The sequence below is a fragment of the Falco punctatus genome (genome assembly GCF_963210335.1).
Source record: "Falco punctatus genome assembly, chromosome: 13".
NCBI lineage: Eukaryota > Metazoa > Chordata > Aves > Falconiformes > Falconidae > Falco > Falco punctatus.
Window position 1 is genome coordinate 26,788,182 of NC_137593.1, and position 20,738 is coordinate 26,808,919.

The 20,738-nt window shown below is 53.7% G+C and overlaps 1 protein-coding gene and 1 long non-coding RNA gene across 2 annotated transcripts in view; one reads left to right on the forward strand and one right to left on the reverse strand.

The window, feature by feature from the left end:
- Positions 1–20,738, forward strand: part of LOC308072681 — a 279,091-nt gene that overhangs the window by 192,796 nt on the left and 65,557 nt on the right. The window lies entirely within an intron of this gene.
- Positions 1,447–17,632, reverse strand: EFHD1 (EF-hand domain family member D1). The gene is made up of 4 exons (XM_080409866.1): positions 17,276–17,632; positions 9,461–9,608; positions 4,231–4,365; positions 1,447–3,127 (listed from the first exon to the last, which is right to left on the reverse strand). The coding sequence occupies exons 1-4, from the start codon at positions 17,569–17,571 to the stop codon at positions 2,993–2,995; spliced, it is 714 nt and encodes a 237-aa protein (XP_080265992.1). The 5' UTR covers positions 17,572–17,632; the 3' UTR covers positions 1,447–2,992.

Below are 20,738 nucleotides of genomic sequence, written 5' to 3' on the forward strand. Positions count from 1 at the left end.
TACCTGGAGTTTCTGTTCTAGGAGATGAGTGACTTGAGGCAAGCCTTTGGGGAAGACTTGTAAGCATAACAGGCTTTTCATCAAACTTATCAACTTGCCATCACAGACTTAGAATCACATGCAGCGTGTCAGAAGTGCCAGACCAGTACTGATGTACCAGCAGGTATCACTAAAGAGACTAGGGGTTGCCAGGACCTTTAAGAGCCACCTGTGGTGGCATCAGGCAGAAAAGGAAGACAGAGCATCAAGGATTGTAATATATTAATTATAGGTAAATACAAACAAGTATTGTCAGCCAGTATTAGTGGGACATTTAGCTAGACAATTCCTTTGTAGTACTTCTGCATAACCTAGTGTGACATTGTAATTCAATAGTTGCCAGCAAAACATAACACTTTAGAAATCAATTATTTCCCAATGTCAACTTTTGCAAAGCTAACTTCAAAACACGCATTGCTGCAACTTCAAAATATACATCTAAAAGCACTTACTGCTCCCTGCACTGAATAAAGGCCTCAGCTAACAGCACCTATTTGAATTGAACAAACTACAGACACACTGCTCATTTCCTTATTGAAACTTGTCAGCTGGAGTTGACTCAAATTATTAAAATAAAACCACTGGAAGCCCTTTTGCCACCCTCCTGCTGCCCTGGGGCTTCTCATCCAGCTGCATGTGCAAAGCAGCACGAGTTAGCAGTGCTTTGCTACACTGCAAAGTAAAAAAAACACACAAAAAAAACCCAAAAAGACAATAAAGAGCTGCAGTGTTGCAATTTTCCTGTGGAAACAGACTAAAGAATCTTCACCCTGATTTTACCTGACCTCCAAGACCCGAGAGCTCACAGACACACAGTGCATGAGTCATCTGCCAACAATACACAGAGCAGAACTGCACTGAGTAAAATATTTAAGTCTTCCATTTCATCACTGGATCATACCTGAAACAATGCATGGTTAAAACTTCTCCTGAGCACACACACACACCACCCCCTGAAACTGGCCATGCCAGAAAAGCTTAGCAGATCAGCAACAGTAGAAACAAGATGCTTGGACACATTTTCAGATGTCCAAGTATTTTTTTTTAACTCCCTTCTATAAAGGCAGAAAGAGGAAATGCAAGGGGAAACGTAGCTGAAGCAACCTGCTCGGCTCCCAGCTGGGGCACTACTAGGGCCAAGAGAGCGGCTATTTTAAGACAAGGGAAGGCTGGCAGCCTTCAGATGTCAACATTTAGCAGTGGACAGTGTTTCAAATATTTGCACAGCCATGTCCCTTTCTGAGGAACTGCAAACATCAGGGCTTTTTACACCAGAACTGCTGTACAGAAGGGGAAGTGCTATCAAGAAGGGACTGAACACTTCCCTCATCCAAGTCATGATGCAGAGCTTTGGGGATCAGTACTGTAATTTGTGAACAAACTCAGGGACCTAAAATAAACCACAGGTAAGACTGGAGATAATGCTTTATTTGTACATTTCAGCAACAGGAGAAATAACTGAAGATGAAATTATCTGCTTTGTTGTAAAGTATAAAAACATTTAATTATAAATATTTAGCTAAAAAAGCGTGATTTATAAAATATAATCTGTGAAGGTATATATACACAGTTTAATTGTTTAGCAATTCTTTCACCTGACATTAGAGTAGAGGTTTTTCTATTTATTATTCCACACTCACAGTTTAGTGCTCACAGTTTAAGAAGCAAAACAGAAAAGTGAAAAGACAGCTGGCAAGTTTCTTTCTGGAAGGAAAAAAAAAATATGCACAAACTGGGGCAATAGCAGAGGCAGAATTTGAGCAAATCCATGTTTCAAGAGAGGTCTCTGAGGGAACACAGCTCCCCTGCCATGACCTACAGCATACATACACAGACAAGCAGTGGGCATTTTAACATTTGTGGGCAAGTTTCCTGTGTTTGCAGAAGAAAATGGCTAATATAATGCAAGCTCTCTGAATTCAGTTCAGCTGAATTCAGTGGTCACCTCGCAGCTCTTCCCTTCTTGAGCAGGGACTGCTCAGTATGTTGGGCTGGTATTATCTGTCATGGCTCTAACAAAAATCAAACAATGTCACCTTCGTGATTCAGGATATAAGCAAATTTCCAAATAGAAAACCCCAGTGTGCCATCCGATTGCATTGTCCAGCTGGCAATACCCCTTAAAAACAGATACAGCTGCCTAAGGCTGGAAAATACAGTGAAACCATACTGTAGACTAAATGTGATGGAATGTGAAAGACAACACATGGTCAAACAATTCAGTTTTCTCTTTCTCATTTAAGAGAGTCAGCTTCCTACCTTCAAAGTCTTAGGAAATCTCGCCTTTTATTGAAAGGTTTGTTACTATGGCACTTCAGAGAAGAAAAACTGAAAGACTCTCCAATATGCTGGATGGCAGAAAACGCTACAGGAAATTGTTATTAATTTGATCCATGTCCCTAGTAACTATCTTTCTCTCTTCACAGTGTTCTTACAGTGCCTGTGGCACAGGGCTTTGAAGAAGAGGAAAAGGGATAACCAAAGATGCATGACAACACCAAACAGCAGTATAAACATACAGGAAGTCAAGGTGTACTTTGTACATCCTGATTTACACAAGACATCACTACTTGCCTGTAAGCGAGTAATGAATTAATATGGGGTTAAGAGAAAAAGAATGTATAGAAAAGAAGGAAAGAATGAAGTAGGTGAACATGACACTTGACAGTGCTCACCCCTGATTTGCTACCTGCTGTTTCTGCTTCAGGGTGATATGCTCCTGACAGTCCAGAGCAAACAGCACATACACAGCTCTTATGATCCACATCATTATGAATGCATAGTAAATGCAAGAGTTGTGCTCTTAGAAACTCAGGAGGATCTTCAGGAGAGGAAGGCTAGCAAAGCTGTAACAAGTTTTAGGCAGGATCCAGGCAGTTCTCTCCAGGTAAAGCCCTGATCTGGGAAACGTACCAAGTCATGTGCAATCTTGGAGTGTATATTGGCTGGTTGGTTACTGGGTAAATGCAGACTTTAACTCCCTGAAAGCTGCTCGACGGTGTTTCCTTTCCTCCTCTTCCCGCTTTCGCTCATCCTGCTCAGCTTTTATCTCTGCTTCAAACTTACTGGCTGAAGAGAGAGCTTGAACCTTTGTGAGAGAGAAAATAAGTGTCAAGCCTTGCATCAGAGGGAGAGCCAGAGCCTGAACTACTCCCGGATGAGCAACACAGAACTGCTTGCTACACCTCACAGTGCTTGCTGGGAAGCTCTGTCAGATGGTTTAAGTATTAATTACACTGCAGTGCTTGGTTATTTACAACCAATACCTGTTAGCTTGCTTGACTTTAACATCAACAAAAGAAAGGTCATTTACTAATAAGTCACTAACAAGTGACCAAAACAATGCCATCAGTACCAGGTCACATACATTCTTTCTGTAAGCAGGCAGCATAGCGTAAGTTGTGAGTATACAGTGGGAGAAACTACTGCAAAAAACAGTTCTGAATCACAGCCAGATCTGAGAACATCATACTATACCACGGATAATCTGCAGATCAAAGAGACATTGTTTATTTGCTGGCTATTTTTCCAGCTTTCATCTCAGTACATCTGCTGTGCAATAGCCGTGTTATGCTCTTGGGAAAAAACTTCTTATATAAACAAGCAGGATTATTTTCTCTCCAAGAGAGCTTTCAAAAAGGGTGCTTTGTCAGCTCCGAATGGTGAAACGCTCTTTCTGCCAACCCCAGGACCCTGCAGAACAATTCTGATTCCAAAGGTTACAGAGAGCTGCTCAAGAAAGAGATGTCTGAAATCCTATACTCCAAAACACTCTATTCACCACTGAACTCTAAGTGTTCTGGTTCAGGGAGGTTTTGCAAAATGGGAAACTCTGTCCCTATTGCATTAGTTTCCAGGACATTTTTGTCTTTAAAAGCGGTCAGCCAGCTAGTCCCATAGGACTCCCAGCCACAGGGACACAGATCAGCCAGTCAGCTCTAGCAGGGTAAGGCTCAGAGTAGAGATGGTAAATTAAACTGTTCTAGTATAGACTGATCTGTAGATGAAGGCTGTAGCTGGAGTCCAACAAAGTTTGAAGGGAAAAGCTATGGCTGAGGGGCATGAAATATACATCCTTTTAGCTACAGAGAAATCTGGCATTATCTTCTGTTGAAAAACAAGCAGGGTTGTGTCTCTGTGGCAATTAATGCCTGTGTGCAGAGCTTTTCATGTGTCTGTGCCACACCATACCTTAGCTTCAAAGAAGTTCTTGGCTCCTTTGACTCCCTCAATGGACACATCTATCTCCGAGAGCTTTGCAAGAGTCAACAGGCCACTGTCCTCCTCAAGTTCCCCAGCTGCAGCTTTATGGAAAATCAGCAGAAACTAGCAAGACAAGAGAGGAAACATTCAAGTTCTTCACTGAGCCTCGAACAACATAAAATAAAAACAGCACAGACACTCACCTGGAAGGGGCTGGAACTTACATTTCTGAGCAAAAGAAACCATGTCTATATAAATGAAGTGATACCACGGAACTTATGTTCTGGTGCCCTGGCTCCAGTATACAGCCCTGTTAGACTAAAAGAGGTCAGAATCTCATAGGAGAGGGGGTTTCCTACAGAGCAGACCACTGGTAAAGCATAGCTCCTACTAAGCCTGGGCTGCTCCATGGCCAGCGGAAGGAGGCCACCTCTCCACCTGCCTAGTACAACTGTATGGTGGGCTCAGATATACCTCTTTATGTCCCCACAACCTAATGGTGTATTCATAAGCTCCCCACCAGCTTCCCCAGTGTCCTGGGGACTCACATCACATCCCATGACAACGAAAGCAGGGCAAAGAGACCCTAGCTCACACCTGAACCAAGACACTAGTGCACTCCAGTTAGAGAAAGCAGCAGCCCAGGTGTGTACATGCCTTTGTGATAGTGGCTGAACAAGCGTCCACAGAGCTGCTTGTTTTGAAACCTTTGTCCTGCACTGGACCATAGACATTTAACTAATCCAGACTCACTACAGCAAAGCGCGTATCGGCAAATGAATTCCAAAGAGAAACAAACAAAAAGAGATGTATTACGCTCCAGGAAAACACACTTTTCTTCTTTTTTTTACAGAAGGGACACAAGCTGCCACTTAAAAATAAAGACCTCTGCATCACCTTCCACCTGCTAACCAAACTCCAGTTTAAGATGTGGATGCTCTATGTGGATTTGAGAGGTCCCATAACTCCCTGCTCTTCTTGGCCGCTCCAGGAGCTGTCTCAGTGCTTGGAACAGCACAGAAAGAACAGAGACAAGTCACTTGAATACAAAAGGAGCAAAAGCAACAAAGCTGTGCCACTGCATCACTTCAGGGCACAGGGCTGCGCATACCATGTAGGGTGGGCCTGAAATCCATTTGCACAGGAGCATCAAGTATCTCTAGCGCCGTGCTCTTCAGGCTCCCAGGCTTGAGTCTGCTTCTTCCTCCGAAGAGCCCAAGTTGTCCCGGAGGAGGGCAGCAGAGTCCCAACATCCATGCAGAGCCAGCCCCTAAAGCGCTCGACTGCTTCAAGTTCCTCGCAGAAGCTGGTGGAAATGCAAGCGTTTGGGAAGGCCTCCCATGGGGAAGGGTGTGGAGATGACAGCAGCGCTGGCTGCCCTCTCGCAGAGGCAGCGTCACCCGGCATTGCTTCATGCAACAGCCTTGTACCCCGTGTGCGCTCAGCACAGAGCAGCCACAAAGCAAGCTGTGCTTGGGGAGGGAACTTTTCCCCCTCCAAACACATGTAAGAAATTAAATGATGCTCTACTGAACGGGCAGAACATCCTGCTCAGAAAGAAACCAAATAGTCCCCAAGACATCCTCTCCCTCTGCTCAGATCCACTGGGCTCAGGCTAGTTCCTCTCCTCCTCCACTCCAGGCAGAGGACTGGCAGCCAGGCTGGCATTAGTCATGGTTCCTCCTCACAGTTTCTGCTCCACCCTGCAAGTCCCACTTCCTGGCATCGGAAAAGGGCAGCGGAGGCAGCACAATCCTGAGGTCTGGTACAGCTGTTGCCTGGGGAGGGACTGGAAACACCCAGTCAGAGTACAAGTGCACATGAATCATGCTGAAACTAGGGGATGGGGCAGCAGTCCTCCAGTGGAATACAGACTGCTGTGGTCACAAAGGGTGGGCTGAGCTAAAAGAAACCAGAGACTGAGTCACCAGCTGGGGCAGACACTGCATAATGTCAGCCCCAAGGACCCAGCTAGGTGGACTAGGGGCATCATGCTGGTTTCCACAGGAGCTCAGGAGCAATCCTTCCTCAAGTCAGCACACAGCCTGCAGCTGGCCTCGCCAGTTATTTGCCCTCAAGGCATCGGTCCTTACTAACTAGAAAACAGCAGCAATCTGCATTCAGATGCCATTCCTAGCCTGTCTCACACCCTTGCTGGGCCCCGGACACATCACATGCAGCTAAGCCTCAAGAAACTATCAACAAAGAAGCAAAAGTGAATAATGGTGGTACCTTTAAAAGCAGTGCTTTCAAGGAGGGCAACATGACACATCCTTTCCATTCCACTAACCTTAAAAGAGATAAGAGGTGTATCTGCTCTCACATCTTTCATGATCCAAGATCTGTCCCACAGTGCCAGGTCTCAGAGCAATGCTGCAGTTACGCAGCCCCACCAGGCAGCATGCTGGCCTCCGGGATGTGAGGAAAGGTAGAGGATTGACCACCAGCAGCAGCCTTGCAAACAGCTTGCCAAAAAAGCAGTGCAACCCAAGGCTGTGGTTTGCACCAACTCTGCTAGCAAACACGTGATGTGGGTCAGCATTTAAGCTGGTGTGGGTGCAGGGGACAGTGGGTGGATTTTTGCAGGTTCTAGACAGCAGCTATAATTACACATTACTATTACAGCAATTAACTCTGGTTTCCTGTGGTAATGACGGAAGCAGACAGTCAAAGGTGTTTTTCCCCCACATACACAGTACCTAATAGTTTTAAGCCTAAATTTCTTTGCTCGAGTCACAGAGTTTAGTGCAGTTAATTGTTGATGTATTGATGGACACTTCAAAGGTCAACGGTTGAAGGCAGCTTTCCTAACAGGGCCAGCAGTTCAGCAGCAGCAAGTCAGAGCCATTACAAGCCTGCTATCCTGGCAACAGTCTACCTGGGATGGGAGGACAAGACACTACTTAAAGTAGCAGCAAAAGGTGACCTGCTGCAAGTGAAAGAGGTCCTCACCAATTGTCTGGCCAGGCCACGAGGTAGGTCAGGCAGGTACATCAGGACTCTGGAGAGACAGGCAATAGCCCTCCAGTGCTCAAGCTACACTCTGCTGAGTTTGGATACTCATTTAAACCAGCATTTCTCCTTGTGTTGTCAGTGCCCCAAGTCAGCTTCTTCACCCTCTATATAGTTCTTTGTCACCACCAACGGGAAGCAGAGTGGGACATGGCTATGGCCTGGTTCGGGCCTCCTCACCCACCAGGAAACCTACCTCCCTGCCAGTCCTCTGTCCAAACACAGCAGCTGGACACAGGGCATCTGCAACGAGGCAAGAAGCATCCTGCTCCTCTCTACCACAGGAAGCTTTGGGTACATGCCAAAGCTGCTATGTAATTTGTCCCCAGACCTCTGCCAATGATGCTCCCTCATTCCAACCCGTGTGCCACTCAAGCTTGCATTTGCTTGACCATTGTTTTGCATCTGGCAAGAAGCTACAACAGCACCAGCTGCTGCATGTCACATGCCAAGGGCTGGCAGCACAGGCAGCCCATGCCAGCTGACAGGCGGCTGTGCTCCAAACAGGTGGCAACAGAAGAGGAGCTGCTCTGCCACTTGTGCCATGCCACTGATGCCAGGACACCACAGCATCTTCCAGAGCCTTGAGGATAAATGCAAAGAGGGCTCCTGCAGCAAGCCCAGAGGCTGCCCCCAGCTCTTCACCCAGGGTGAAAGGTGGCCCAGGAGGCATGCAGGGAGACAGAGGGCTCCTCCAGCCCACACAGCAATTTGGCAATCCCAGTCTGTCCTGGGGCCAAGAGCACGGCGCTCTTCCTGCTCTGCTGGATTCTTTGCTACCCCCCAGTTCACCTCTGACCAGCACGTGTCCTTCCCTGCCCAAAGAATCTGCCAGCTTAGGGCTTTGCTGGTGTGAACAGACAGACTCTCGCTTCCCAGATTTGCAAATCTTTCCCCCTCTCTAATTGCTGGGCCCCATAACCCAACAGTCTTTGGTCTCAGTCTTCTATTGCTGCCCTCTTGCAGTAAAAGAAATGCAACAAAACCCTTGGGAGATGGTGTGAAGTGTGACACGCCAGCACTGAGAGATAGTGCAGCAGCTCTATGAGCTGCCAGCCACTCCTCACACCCCAACTGGCCCAAGCTGGTCATGAGCCCTGTCTGTTCATCCTCCCTCAGGTGCTGTCAAAGGTCTTGGCACTGCCAAAACGAAGAACTCTATGTCCAGAGCTGTGGAGAGCTCTGCACCTTGTCTCCATAACCAAACCCCCACCCTGGAGAAGGCATGGTGAGAGCACAGCCCCTGCAGAAACAAGGGAGCCCAGCTGCTGAGGGCCCATCGCAGCCATCCCCTGGGCCAGGAGAAAGCAGGACAGCAGCACAGCTGTCACAACCGGTGCAGAACACGAGCAGCACTGGCCCTCCTGTTGCCTAAGGGGCTGTCAATTCAGAAAGGCACATGCAACACATACTTCTGACTGACACAGGAATCAAAACCTAGAACAAGATGATGCAACAGGAGGGTTTCTTACCTGGGCTCCCCCTTCCTGCTGAGATGAGTTGGGTACCCTTGAGGTCACTGCTCAGATTCCCTCTTCCTCTATCCAGCAGCCACTCCTGGCCTGCCCATGCTGCTCAAAGCAGTCTCAGCACAGCAGTGGCAGACAGACCTGTTCACTGGGTGTCCCTGCTGAGCCAGCATGCAGTACTAAACTGCTGCATCACCACGTTTATTCCTTGCTGCAGGGAAGTGACCACCCCTCATGAAGCTTGCCATGGCTGGTCACTGTGTGACACAGAGAGGGCCCCAATACAACCAGGAAGAGGAAGCCTCCTGTGCCCCAATGAGACGAGCTGCTCCAAATCGAGACACTGCCCTGCACCTGAAATGAGGCCTGAACCACTCTACCACAAGAGCCCAACAACGAAACCTTGTGACTGAAGGGGCATGCCACCTCCAGCTATGGCAGGGAGCTCTGTCAGCACTCCCAGGCAGCTACAGCAGGGCTCAAATGTGCTCCCAAAACAAGCAGGGAGCTTGAAGAGCTTTGGCATCAGGTAACATTTACTGGCATGTGAAGATGGGTGTTGACAGCGCTCCGCACCTTGAGCTCCCCATGGCATCGGGAAGCTCACCTGCTTCTCCACTGCACCCGCAGCTGGAGAAACACAGAGGGGACAGGACTACATACACAGCACAGGGCCTGGCTGCCTCCTCGCTCTGCCCCACAGCCACATCCCCCTCTGCTCCTGCAGCCACCCTCACCTCACGGAAGCTGAGCTTCCCGTCAAAGTCTTCATCCACCTCCTTGATCATGTTCTTCAGCCCCAGGTGTGTCTGCGGGGCTCCCAGCTTTTCCATCATCAGCTTCAGCTCCATCAGGTCAATGTACCCATCCCGTCCTGAGTCATACCTGTGGGGTGCAAAGGGCAGGGGGTCAGCCTCCATCGTCCCTCATATCCATCTTCTCAGAAGAGGAACCGTGCAAATGGATAAAGTCACAGGGTGGTTCAAAGCTCAGAGGAGAGGGGAAGCTGCATGACATGGCCAGTGCTGAGATAATATTAAGCTCAAGGAAGTAGCTGGCAGCTTTCAGAGCTGTCTCAGAGAGAGAAGTGCTCAGGAGAGCTCAGACCAAACCACCCACACAGAAGGAGCACAGAGGAACTCAGCTTCTCTCAGTGGGACTTCCATCTCACCCACTTGTGTCTCCACAAAGGTTGCTCACGTACAGCTTACACTATATACCAGTGCAGTGAGGCAAAGGCATGCCAGAGCCAGCTGCTGCCAGGTCTTCTGCTCTTTTTGTGGAGAAACAAGGAGCAGAGACCAACCAGAACCTCCCAGCAGAAAGCAGCTAGCTATCTTTGCAGGCAAAACACACCCCCTCTAGCTGTTAAGATCTGTCCTCTCCAAAATGGTTTTGTACTACACAAGCACCTCAGCTTCAGGGCAGCTGTTTATCCAGTGTCCCCAGGCAAAGCAGAAAGGTAGTCCTGGCAGAACACAGCAATCCTAGCTGGTGCCATGGATGGATCACAGGGCCAGGCTGGCAGAGGAAACCAGTGCCCACCTCTAGGAGCAAGGCTGGAGCGGGACCACACCCCTAATGGAGCACAAAGGACTGCAAGGACTCTGCAGGAGGAGAGAGCACCTGTGCAAGGGGCACAGTGCTTTAGGGATGGGGAGGCAGCCACCTGCCATGCTTAGCCTGGGAGCATGCACCAATTCATCCTGACATCTGCTGCAGGTGTGAGTAAAGCATCCGGCCCACCCAGCAACCAGCGCTTCACACACACCAGGGCCATCACTGGGTTTCAAAGTCCAAAGGCCACAGGGATGGGTGCTCTGCTATCAGACAGCCCATCAGCAGCCCTCCCTCATCCTGGTCCTGCCATCGGGGTCCAATACAGAGCTGGGGGCTCGCATGGGAGAACAGGGCAGGGTCTGCCAAGCTGGGCTCAGCCCCGATGCAGAGCCTGCCGATGCCCCCTTGCCACCATCTCAACCCCAGAGTTAAATCCTTTCAATCATTCAGAACAGAAGCCCTAGGCACAGCACTGAAGCTTTCCCATTGGCAGGAGCCTGTCAAATCCTCCCACCCATCATTTTTCATTGACTGTTAGTTCTCTTCCAAAGAAAGAAAGGCTGTAGCCATCCCAGATCGAGACCTGCACAGTTGCGGTTACCCTGGAAGAAAGCCCTTTCCAGCTCAGAAACCTCACAGCCGCAGAGGAAGCTGTGGCAGGGGAAGGCACGAACAAAGCTGCTGGCCTGGAGCTGCTCGCAGGTGTAGGCAGCACAAGGCAGGGCTGCAGCCAAGAGCTCTGCCCCTGCCTTCACAAGCATGGGCACAGGGTACTTTTCCCCCAAACTGGAGTGACCTCCATGGCTTTCCAGAGTCCCACCACCTCTACAGCCATCTTTTATACTCTCTATGTCTCTGTTTCCAAGTGTCCCAGGCTCAAGAGACCCAAAACGACAGAAGCATCACCACCAGGCTGGCACACAGCCCCAGATACCAATCTGCCTGCATGCTCTGCACCCAGCAAACCCAGGAGCCCACCAGGCCAGACAGTTTTCTGGAAAACTAGGAAAGAAACTTCCATCAGCCCAGAAACCAGGTCACAGACCTGAGACGTCATCCAGAGGAAAGGCAGTGGGTTCATCACAGCAAGGAAGGCATTAGTTAATTAAGGCACACATTCACAACGTTACCCAGCCCAGCTCAGAAACACACTTTCAAGACCTCACAGAAGCATAGTAAGTGCAATATTTAATTGTCAATTTGCTTTTCCTTTAAGTTTGGGAGAAAGGGTGTGGAGCCATTCCTCTGGAGTTAGGTGGCTGGAGAGGCAGTGCCTTTGATCAGATAAAGCAGCAAAGCATATAGTGGCAAGGAGGCACTTGGGGTTAGGGGTTTTTTTTGCCCCCAGAAAGCTCACACTGCCCTTTGGCTGGGTGTGGAAGCACGGTGACACCAAGGTCCCCACCAAGGGCTGCCCATCTGGGGTCAGGCCACTGCCCGGCCCCTCTCAGAACCGCTGGGTAACAGAGATGAAGGCAGGAGGAGGGCACAAACCCAGCCTGCAGCTGCCGTTCTAGTCTCACCCTTCTGGTACAGGCACTACCCACAGGCAAACAGGGGCCCTCAGTGCCTGCCCTGGCACTCAGCCCGGGGCAAATGCACTTCCCCGAAAGGGTTAAGCGTGGGGTACAGCTTCAGTTCTCGTCATCCTTGCAGTGAGGCAGCACAAAGCCAGGATTGTGAGAAATGGGGTCTTGCCAGCAGCGGGCCTCAGTGGCAGAGCGGCAGGCTGTACAGCCACACAATGGGTGTCAAGCACACCAGGCTGGGGTAGAGCTGGCCCAGAGGTGCACCCTGAAATCAGGTTACCAGTCCCTTGCAGTTAGAGACAGACAGACAGAGGGACACTGAAGCCCCTGCAGAGCAACAGCGGCACCCTGCAAACTGCTGCATTCCCTCCCCACCCCCCTTGCCTGCTAAAACAGCCCAAGTATTTTAGGACCTGGGTACAGCCGCTCGGCTGCCACCGAGCAGCGGAGCAGCGCAGGCAGACTATTTAGGGAGAAGCGTATTTATAGGGCATGAGAGACGGCACAATTCATTCCCCATCGCTCCCCCTCAGACGCAGGCACTCGCACAACTAGTCATGACGTGGACTGCACTTTGTTGGCCAGCTGATGCTTCTGGCACACCTCACCCCTACCAAACCCCCCCCATCTGCTTTTTGGGAGCTCGCTTTCAGGGCCCAGGGTTCCAGTCAGCCCCCAATACTGCTCACACCCGTTTGACTGCCTGCAGAGCAGCCCCGTACTGGTGATGGACACCGGTCAACCCTCACAGGCAGAGCTGGAGGGCACCAAGGCAAGTTTGTCCCCTGAACACATTCCAGTGTCCCAGGGAGCCATCCTGTGCTCCAGGAGTAGCACAGCATGAGTACACAGCACTTGGGTGCCTTGCCAGCTCCCCCCCAGCCCCACTGTCCTGCTGTGACACTGGAGCTTTGCTTCCTTCGGGCTCAAAGCTCTCTGGGCTGCTAGCCAAGCCTCACCCCGGCAATGCACAGGCATTACGGACAGAGGGGTTCTCGTGTCAACGGGCAAAGACATCTCACATCACAGGCAGGCAGGCAACTCCAGCAGCAAGTCGGTGCCATGGCGAGTCCCCACCTGTGACGGCCGGGATGCCGCAGGCAGCTACAGGCACCTCGGCCGTTGAGATAAGGCTTCACAGCGCCGCCGCAACAGCGTTCCTGGCAGCAGATAAGACACAGGCAGCGGCTGCCAAAATCTGCTGCAACAAGGATGCGCCCAGATTCCCACGCTGGCTTGCTTCCACCCAGGCTGCAGAGCGTGCCTGGCTGCCGAAGCACTGGGGGAGGAAAGTGGGAGCAGAAACCAGGGGGGATGGAGGGAATACTTGCCAAATAGACTTGCTTATGAGCAAGAAGTGTGTGACACACAATTACTGCCCAAGTGCAATCATTATACTGGTGTTATGCAGTGTAGCTAGTGGGTTACACCGCAGAAGAGGGATCAGGAAGGGAAGACAAAAGAGATGCCAAGGACTGCATCACCCATACTGACTCTGCAGTCACCTCCCAGCTGCACGAAAAACCCCAAGGAAACAAAAAAGGACAGCTGAATGAGAAATCCCAAATCCTGAAGGATCAAAGAGTGGTTTCTAAACATTCATGCTTCTTCAGAAAGGCTGGAAAGAAAACCTGCCCTCCCTGTATGCATTTGCTGTACCTGAGCTTGCTCCATACACTGTGGGCACTTGTGCTTTGATCTGCAGTTCCTGCATGCTGCAACGTCCTAATATAGGCTTTGAAATAAAGCCGTCAGAGTAATGGTGCTGAAGTAGTAATAACCTCCTCTTAAATATTTCAAAACCCTTTCTTAGTACTTTACTCCCTCTGAGCATTGCATTGCACCTTACACAGAGAAGGGTGCTGATCTCTTCTCCCTGGTATCCAGTGACAGGACCCATGGCAAGGGCTCAAAGCTGCCCCAGGGGAGGATCAAACGGGACACTAGAATGCATTTCTTTACTGAGAAGGTGGTCAGACACTGGAACACGCTTCCTGGAGAGGTGGTGGATGCCCCATGCCTGTTAGCATTTAAGAGGCATTTGGACAATGCACTAAACATGCTTTGAGTTTTGGGTCAGCCCTGAAGTGGTGAGGCAGTTGGACTAGACTGGTTGTAGGCCACTTCCAACTGAAATTATTCTGTTCTATTGCAGAGAGCTTTGGAAACAACTCCTCCATACCAGGCCGGGGACAGGAACAGGCTCCTCAGCCATGTGCAGCTCCATCCTCCCCAACCTGGGTAGCAGAAGCTTTCCTGCTCTTGGAGGAACATGAAGGCGAGATGAAAGTCTCCTCCAGGAGGATCTGCTCTGTGATGCTGGGCAAGACCCCAAGGCACTGAAACCAACAGTGCCAAGGCTGGGTGGCCAAGTCCCCATGGGTGTGACTTCCCTGACTGCTGGGACTCTAGAGGCAGCCAGTCATACTGGGAGCACAGCAGTCCTGGATTGAATAGGTCTGCTGCAGCACATCAGAACGTCCCTTTGTACAGGGGCACCTGGCAAGGGGCTCCCAAGTGGCTCCAGGAGGGCAAGGGGACATCACACCCTCTCCCACTGGCCAGGCTCAAAGCACTTGTGAAACATGTGGGCAGCATATGAAATTCCCTAAATACAAATGTAATAGCAAGGCTGGAATTTCTCCACTCCCTCGCACCCTACAGATGAAGCCAGTGGCTGTTTTCTTGCCCCCTACATCCCTTGGAAAGGTCACTCCTGCCAGGCACAGCCTCACAGCCTGGCTTTCACACCCTCCTCCACCATTTCCCTGGACAAGATGGCACCAATGGGAGCTGTGAGATTCCAGAGCTCCTGAGGGTTCACTTGCAAGACTTGGGGAAGGGAGGTTATCATGGTTACCACAGTCCTCACATACTGTCAGAAGAGGCAGCTAATTAGGTCACATTATAATTAGCCTGAGCTGCAGACTTCCTGGTCCGTCTGCCAAAAAAAAACCCTGCCCCAAGAGCTGCCTGCACCCAGCAGCCCCCACGTGCTCCTGCACAGCCCCAGCACCTACAGCAGATACACCCATCTCTGGGGGAATGGGATTGAAATGGGGGGATGCTGCCAAGAGACTTGGACAAAACAGGGAAAATTGAGCCCACCCAACCATGGCAGCAGGAGCAGGGAGCATCATTTCAGCTTTGGAAGGATGCTCCCGGCACAGACAGCAGCACACAGCACCTGGATGGAGCACTGGATTTCAGTAAGTCCCATGTTCAGACAAGCCTTTTGCTTCCACCCTGGCACAGGGCAGTCACAGCCACCAGCCGCACCATGGGATACGCTGACAGATGCCAGAGCAGCTGCTGTCACCAGCAACTCCCTCTTCCTGACTGGAGCACCTTGACCCAGCCCACACCTTGCCTGGGTCCCACAGGCTCAAGTTTAGTCTGAATTACAGATTTACAAGTTCCACTAAACTGATAAGAAACACTTCTGAATACAAAGTGTCATAGTGGAAACTTGGCATCCCATGGCAACGAAGATACATACCTGTCTGTCAAAGGCTTATTTTTCACTGTTAGTACGAAAGACCCTGGTTCATGGTGGCCAGGACCAATAAGCCACACAGAGAATAAAAGCCTTAATCACATTAACTCAAGCTCTGACTGACAGGAATTAAGGGCAACATTTCCTCTCCTCATGGAGCACGTGGTGTCAGCCACTACTTGAAGTGGGTTGCACGCAGCAGATGGAGCAAAGACCAGATCCTCTGCCACTGCAAAGGCCAGGTGCCTGTAACAGAGTGAAAACCAGGTTGGGGTTTTCCATCCGCCTGCCTGGGGAGCACACAGCCCAGCTTCTTCCCCTTCTGGCATGACTGGCCAGTGCTCAGCTGCGATAGTCCTCACAGGGCAAGCAATGTTTTCCAGCTACATTGACCAGCTGATTAGCATTCAACTGTAAAGCCTAGGTTTCCCCACTTACCAAGGCCAGCGTTTAATGAGCTCATTGTTGAAAAATTCGGCCGCAATTCAGCTCTTCCACTTTTCATTTCCCAAACCACTGCTGTTCCTTACCTTATCGCTGTTGAGGCAGTACCACTGCCTGCTCCAGGCTCTCGCCTGTGGCTTTTGGGCACTGCAGCTGCCTGCATCATTTGTCCTCCTGCCCTTACAGCGTCACATCTCAGCCCTCTGCAGAGTGAGATCCCCTTCAACCATTGTCAAGATGGGAGCAGGATTGAGCAGAGCAGCAGTTTCAACTGGACCACCTCCCTTCCCGCGCCCAGCTGCCGACACGATGCTGCCTGTGCAACAAAGAGCTCCAGACCTGAGCTCACAAAAGCCCGTTGCCTAGTATCCCGCAGCAACAGCCCTGGCAAGGGCCAGCAACACACCACAACTACATGAGCTAGGAGTGTTCAACCAGGGTCTTGGTCTCCTTGCAACGAACCCAGCCTCCAGGGTGCCCAAGGCAGCTTTCAGGTAGCAGGACAAGAACCTAACAAGTTACAAAGCCTGCTGCGGTCACCTCTGTAAGCTAAAGTAGGTCTTTGCACCCTGCTGTGACAGCCCACGTAGCTACTCTGTGGTACTGCATCCTCATGCCTGGAAGCAGCTGATCCCCAGTCCGGTAGCCCTGCCTGCCTGCCCCGTCTCCTTGGGGCCAGGAGAACGGGGTCCCCAGGGGCACAGCGGCTTGTGGTGCTGGGGGGAAACCCGAGTACGGAGAGCGAAAGCTACTTAGGCACAGCCCAACTGCAGGAGGTAGGATGGGGTTTGCAGAGGAGAGATAAGGGCCGGATCATGGCCCCGGGAAGGACCAAGCATTTCTGCTTACAGTAGCAGCTCCCCGTGTTGCCACCAGCAGCTTGACTTCAATATAAACCCTCCTGCCGGGAGGAGGCCCCCAGCGCAGCCCTCCAGAAAGGGAAACCAAGAGCAAGCTGTGCTCGAGCTTTGTTTGAGTGCACGGGAGGGAGCACCGAGCCAAGCAAACGGGACCGTGCAAGGAGCTACAGCACTGCTGGGCAGAGCTGCCGGGGGTCTCAGTTGTGGAAGGCAGGTGTGCAGCATCGCTGCGAGGCCCCACGACACAGACCCACCAGGTGCCCCTGGGCATGGGGCAGCAGCGCCTGTACCCTTCCAGCACCCCGTCCCACCCAGCGTGTCCCCCAAAGCCACAGCTCCCGGGTGCCACCGTCCCAAACCCGGGAGGCAGCGCCAGAGCGGCCGCTAAGCGCGGGGCTGAGCTCCGGCCGCGGGTCCCCGGCGAACCCCGAACCCCCCATAGCACAAGGACAATCTGGGGGTTTTGCCACAGGGGACCCCCCGCCGCAGCCTCCTCCAGCCCGACCGCAAAACCGCGGAGAAATGCGAAGATCGCGCCAAGCGCGGGCAGCCCCTCGCCAGATGCGCCCCGAGGAAAGGCGCAGGGAGGGTCTGCGGGGGAACGGCAGGCAGAGCCCCGGGCCGGGCAGGCGCCCCCCCCCCGGCGCCCCTCGCCCCACTCACAGCCGGAACATGCGCTCCATGTCCTTGATCTGCCGGCGGCTGAACTCCTTGAACTCGGTGTAGGGGTTGAAGACGGCGGCCCGCCGGGGCTGCGCCGCCCCCTCATTGATGTCCTGCCGCCGGCAGAGCTTGGCGCTCAGCTCCGCGCCCGCGCTGGCCGTCAGGCAGCTCCGCTCCGCCTCGTCCCCGGCTCCCGCCTCGCCCTTGGCCGCCACCGCCTCGCCCTCCGCCGCTGCCCCGCTCTCCTCCAGCTGCAGCCGCCGCTGCAGCTTCTGCGCCAGCTCCTCCGAGGCCATGGCCGGCCGCACACTGCCGCTCCGCTCCGGCCGGGCCCGCCTGCCCCGGCCCGCAACTTTATTCCCTCACTTAGAGGGAGCGGGGCGGGGCGGGGCGGGACGAGGCCGGGACGGGGCCGGCGCTTAAGGAGGCGCGGCGGCACCGAGGGGCCGTGGTGGGTCCTGCACCCCGTACCCCCCCCACGTACCCCCGCAGCCGGGTGTACCCCCGCAGGCTGACCCCATCACGCGCACACTCTTCCACGCAGGAATCACACACACACCCCGCTCCGGTACACCCGCATAGGTTACCAACCCCCGGCAGGTACCCACTGTCCCAAACGGGAAACCCCCGCCACACTCGGGCGCAGCCCCCGCTGACCCTCCAGCGCACCCCCCCGCGGGCAGGGTCCCCCGCGGGCAGCCCCCGCACCCCACGGCAGGGCGCTGTGCCGGCCCCGGGGCGCACGGCCCGTGTATACCACACAGCCGCTGCGTGGGCTGAGCCGAGCCCCCAGCCCCGCCGGGACCCCCGTGGCCGGGAAGAGCAGCTAGGCCCCCCGGGCACCCCACGGCCTGCCCCACGCCTGCAGGGACGCCGGAGACCAGGCCTGCCCCGCGCCGGGGCGCAGGGACCCCTTAAGCTCTGCTCTACGCCTCCTCTTTCTTATCTCCTTGGGCTAAAATTAACCCGGGACAAAGCTCGGCGCAGCCTGGGCTCCCCCTCCTCCTCCAGAGAGCACAGGAGGCTGGCGGCCCCTTCCCACCACCCCGCCGCCCCTCCCGGGCCAGTGCCACTGCCACTCCTGCTGTCCCCGGGCTCTGCCGGGTTCCCCTCGGGACCCCCCAGCCCGGCTGGTAGGAGGCTGATGGTGCCAGGCAGGGTGGGATTAGGGCCGGTCTGGGGCGCCTTAGGGTGGCTGTTGATGGGATTTACCCACCGGGGAGGAGGGGGAGAGGAAAGCACTGGCTCTGACACTCTGCCTGCTTGTGGTTCCAACTTGCCCAAGCTTGTGCATAGCGGAGAACCTGTCCCAGCAGCTGTTCCGTGGCTGTTTCACACCTCCAGGCAGGTGGTAAGCAGCTCTCTGACCCTACCATAATGTCGTGACCTACAATTGACGCTCTTGGGCAAGCTCATTCCCATGCAGCCTCCTCAGAAAATGACCGCTGAGGCCATCTGCAGCAACTTGGCCTTCTAGCGGCTGCCCTAGTGAGGGTCGGGGTGGCTGCATGGTCACCACAGCATGTGGCATGGGAAGGCCGTGGCAGGTGTATCACACCAGGACTGCCTGGAAAAAACAGCTGCTGAGCGAAAGGGGTGGCATGTGCTGTGCCCACACTGCTTTGCCCTCAGTGCCACATCCATGGAACAGACTGGCTCCCTTCACCCAAGCGGCGTGGAGAGGAGAGCAGGGAGCTGCTGCAGGGCCACCCACCACCCTTGAGACTCAGGAGCCCAGAGGCCCTTGTGCAGCAGCAGGGTGTTCCAGACCTGAGCAAAGCTAAGGGGAAGACACCAAGAGCACAGCAAGGGTGCCATCTGCTGGAGGTAAACATCTGGGGTATGACAGACGGGAAATAAAATGAAGAAAGCAAAACATCTGCAAAATACAATCAGGAAAAGGAAGACGGAAAAAGAAAAAGGACTATAGGTATGAAGACCTGTTCTTGTTGATCATGATAACTGTGTATGGCTACTGGGAAAAGGATAGCAGTGCACTACTAGGAAATGTTATAGGCACTGAACCTGGTCAAGAACTATGGCACAGGTTGGAAGCATGTCAGTCAGAGATGTTACTGGGTCAGGGGGGCTCTTATTTAGGCTGTTGATTTATGAGTAGCTCTGCTTTGTTGTGGTAGGGTTCTGCTAAACCGGGGTTGACATGTGACAGGGTTGCCTGTTACTTCAGTATGTGAGTCATTGGAGCTGTACTGGGCTGAGTGGGCGAGGTGGGGGATGCTGTCCAGGTCTGTTGCTGGGGCAGGGAGGATGTCCTTTGGGGTATGGATATGTGCGTCTCCCTCTATTGTAGTGCTGTGGTTCTCCTGTGCCAGGATCGCTGTTCATTCAGTGTGTGGGTTCCAGGGACTGTGGTGGTCTTTGTGTTTCTTTGCGGATGGCTGTAGGGTTGCGCGTGAGCGTGTGGCGGGCTTGTGGAGAGGGCTGCTGGCGGGAGCAGGGGTGCCTACGGCCATACCACCCTGAGAACGCCCGATCTCGTCTGATCTCGGAAGCTAAGCAGGGTCGGGCCCGGTTAGTACTTGGATGGGAGACCGCCTGGGAATACCGGGTGCTGTAGGCTTTTTATCGACGCGCGCCTGCGGGAAGCCCCCCCCTTTTGCGGCAGGGGCGTTGCGGGGGCTTGGGGGCCTTGCGCATGAGCTGGTGCTGGTTGCGCGGGTCAGGCTGGTCGGGCGGGCGTGGTGGCGGCCTGCTGCCCCGCGGCCTCGTTGCGGAGGGCCGAAGCGTGGTGTGGGAGCGAGCGTGGCAGCTGCCTGTTGCGAGGGCTGCCGTTAGGTAGCGGGGGGCCGTTGCGTGTCGGCCGGTAGGTGCAGGCGTTGTTGCGCGCGTGGTGCTGGTGGTTCAGGTGTGCGCGGGGATTGCCTGGTGCTGCCCTGCCCGGTCAGCGAGGAGGGCTGTAGGGCGGTGTGCGAGCAGGGTAGGTGTTTGTGGCGCGGTCTGCATGGGCGCTGTGCGGGGCAGGTGCGTGATGGGGGAAGTTGCGTGTGTTGCGCTGGGCGTTGGTTGCGTGTCGGGTGTGCGGGGTCTGTCGCGGGCGCCCTGCGTCGGGGTTGGGGGTGGCTGTAGGGTTGCGCGTGAGCGTGTGGCGGGCTTGTGGAGAGGGCTGCTGGCGGGAGCAGGGGTGCCTACGGCCATACCACCCTGAGAACGCCCGATCTCGTCTGATCTCGGAAGCTAAGCAGGGTCGGGCCCGGTTAGTACTTGGATGGGAGACCGCCTGGGAATACCGGGTGCTGTAGGCTTTTTATCGACGCGCGCCTGCGGGAAGCCCCCCCCTTTTGCGGCAGGGGCGTTGCGGGGGCTTGGGGGCCTTGCGCGTGAGCTGGTGCTGGTTGCGCGGGTCAGGCTGGTGGGGCGGGCAGGCGTGGTGGCGGCCTGCTGCCCCGCGGCCTCGTTGCGGAGGGCCGAAGCGTGGTGTGGGAGCGAGCGTGGCAGCTGCCTG

Coding starts and splice junctions, on each gene's coding strand:
- EFHD1 (XM_080409866.1), bottom strand. CDS start 17,571: ATGGCCTCGGAGGAGCTGGCGCAGAAGCTGCAGCGGCGGCTGCAGCTG. Junction 9,609..17,275: donor ATGGAGCGCATGTTCCGGCT/GTGAGTGGGGCG, acceptor TGCACCCCACAG/GTATGACTCAGGACGGGATG. Junction 3,128..4,230: donor AGAACTTCTTTGAAGCTAAG/GTATGGTGTGGC, acceptor TCTCTCACAAAG/GTTCAAGCTCTCTCTTCAGC.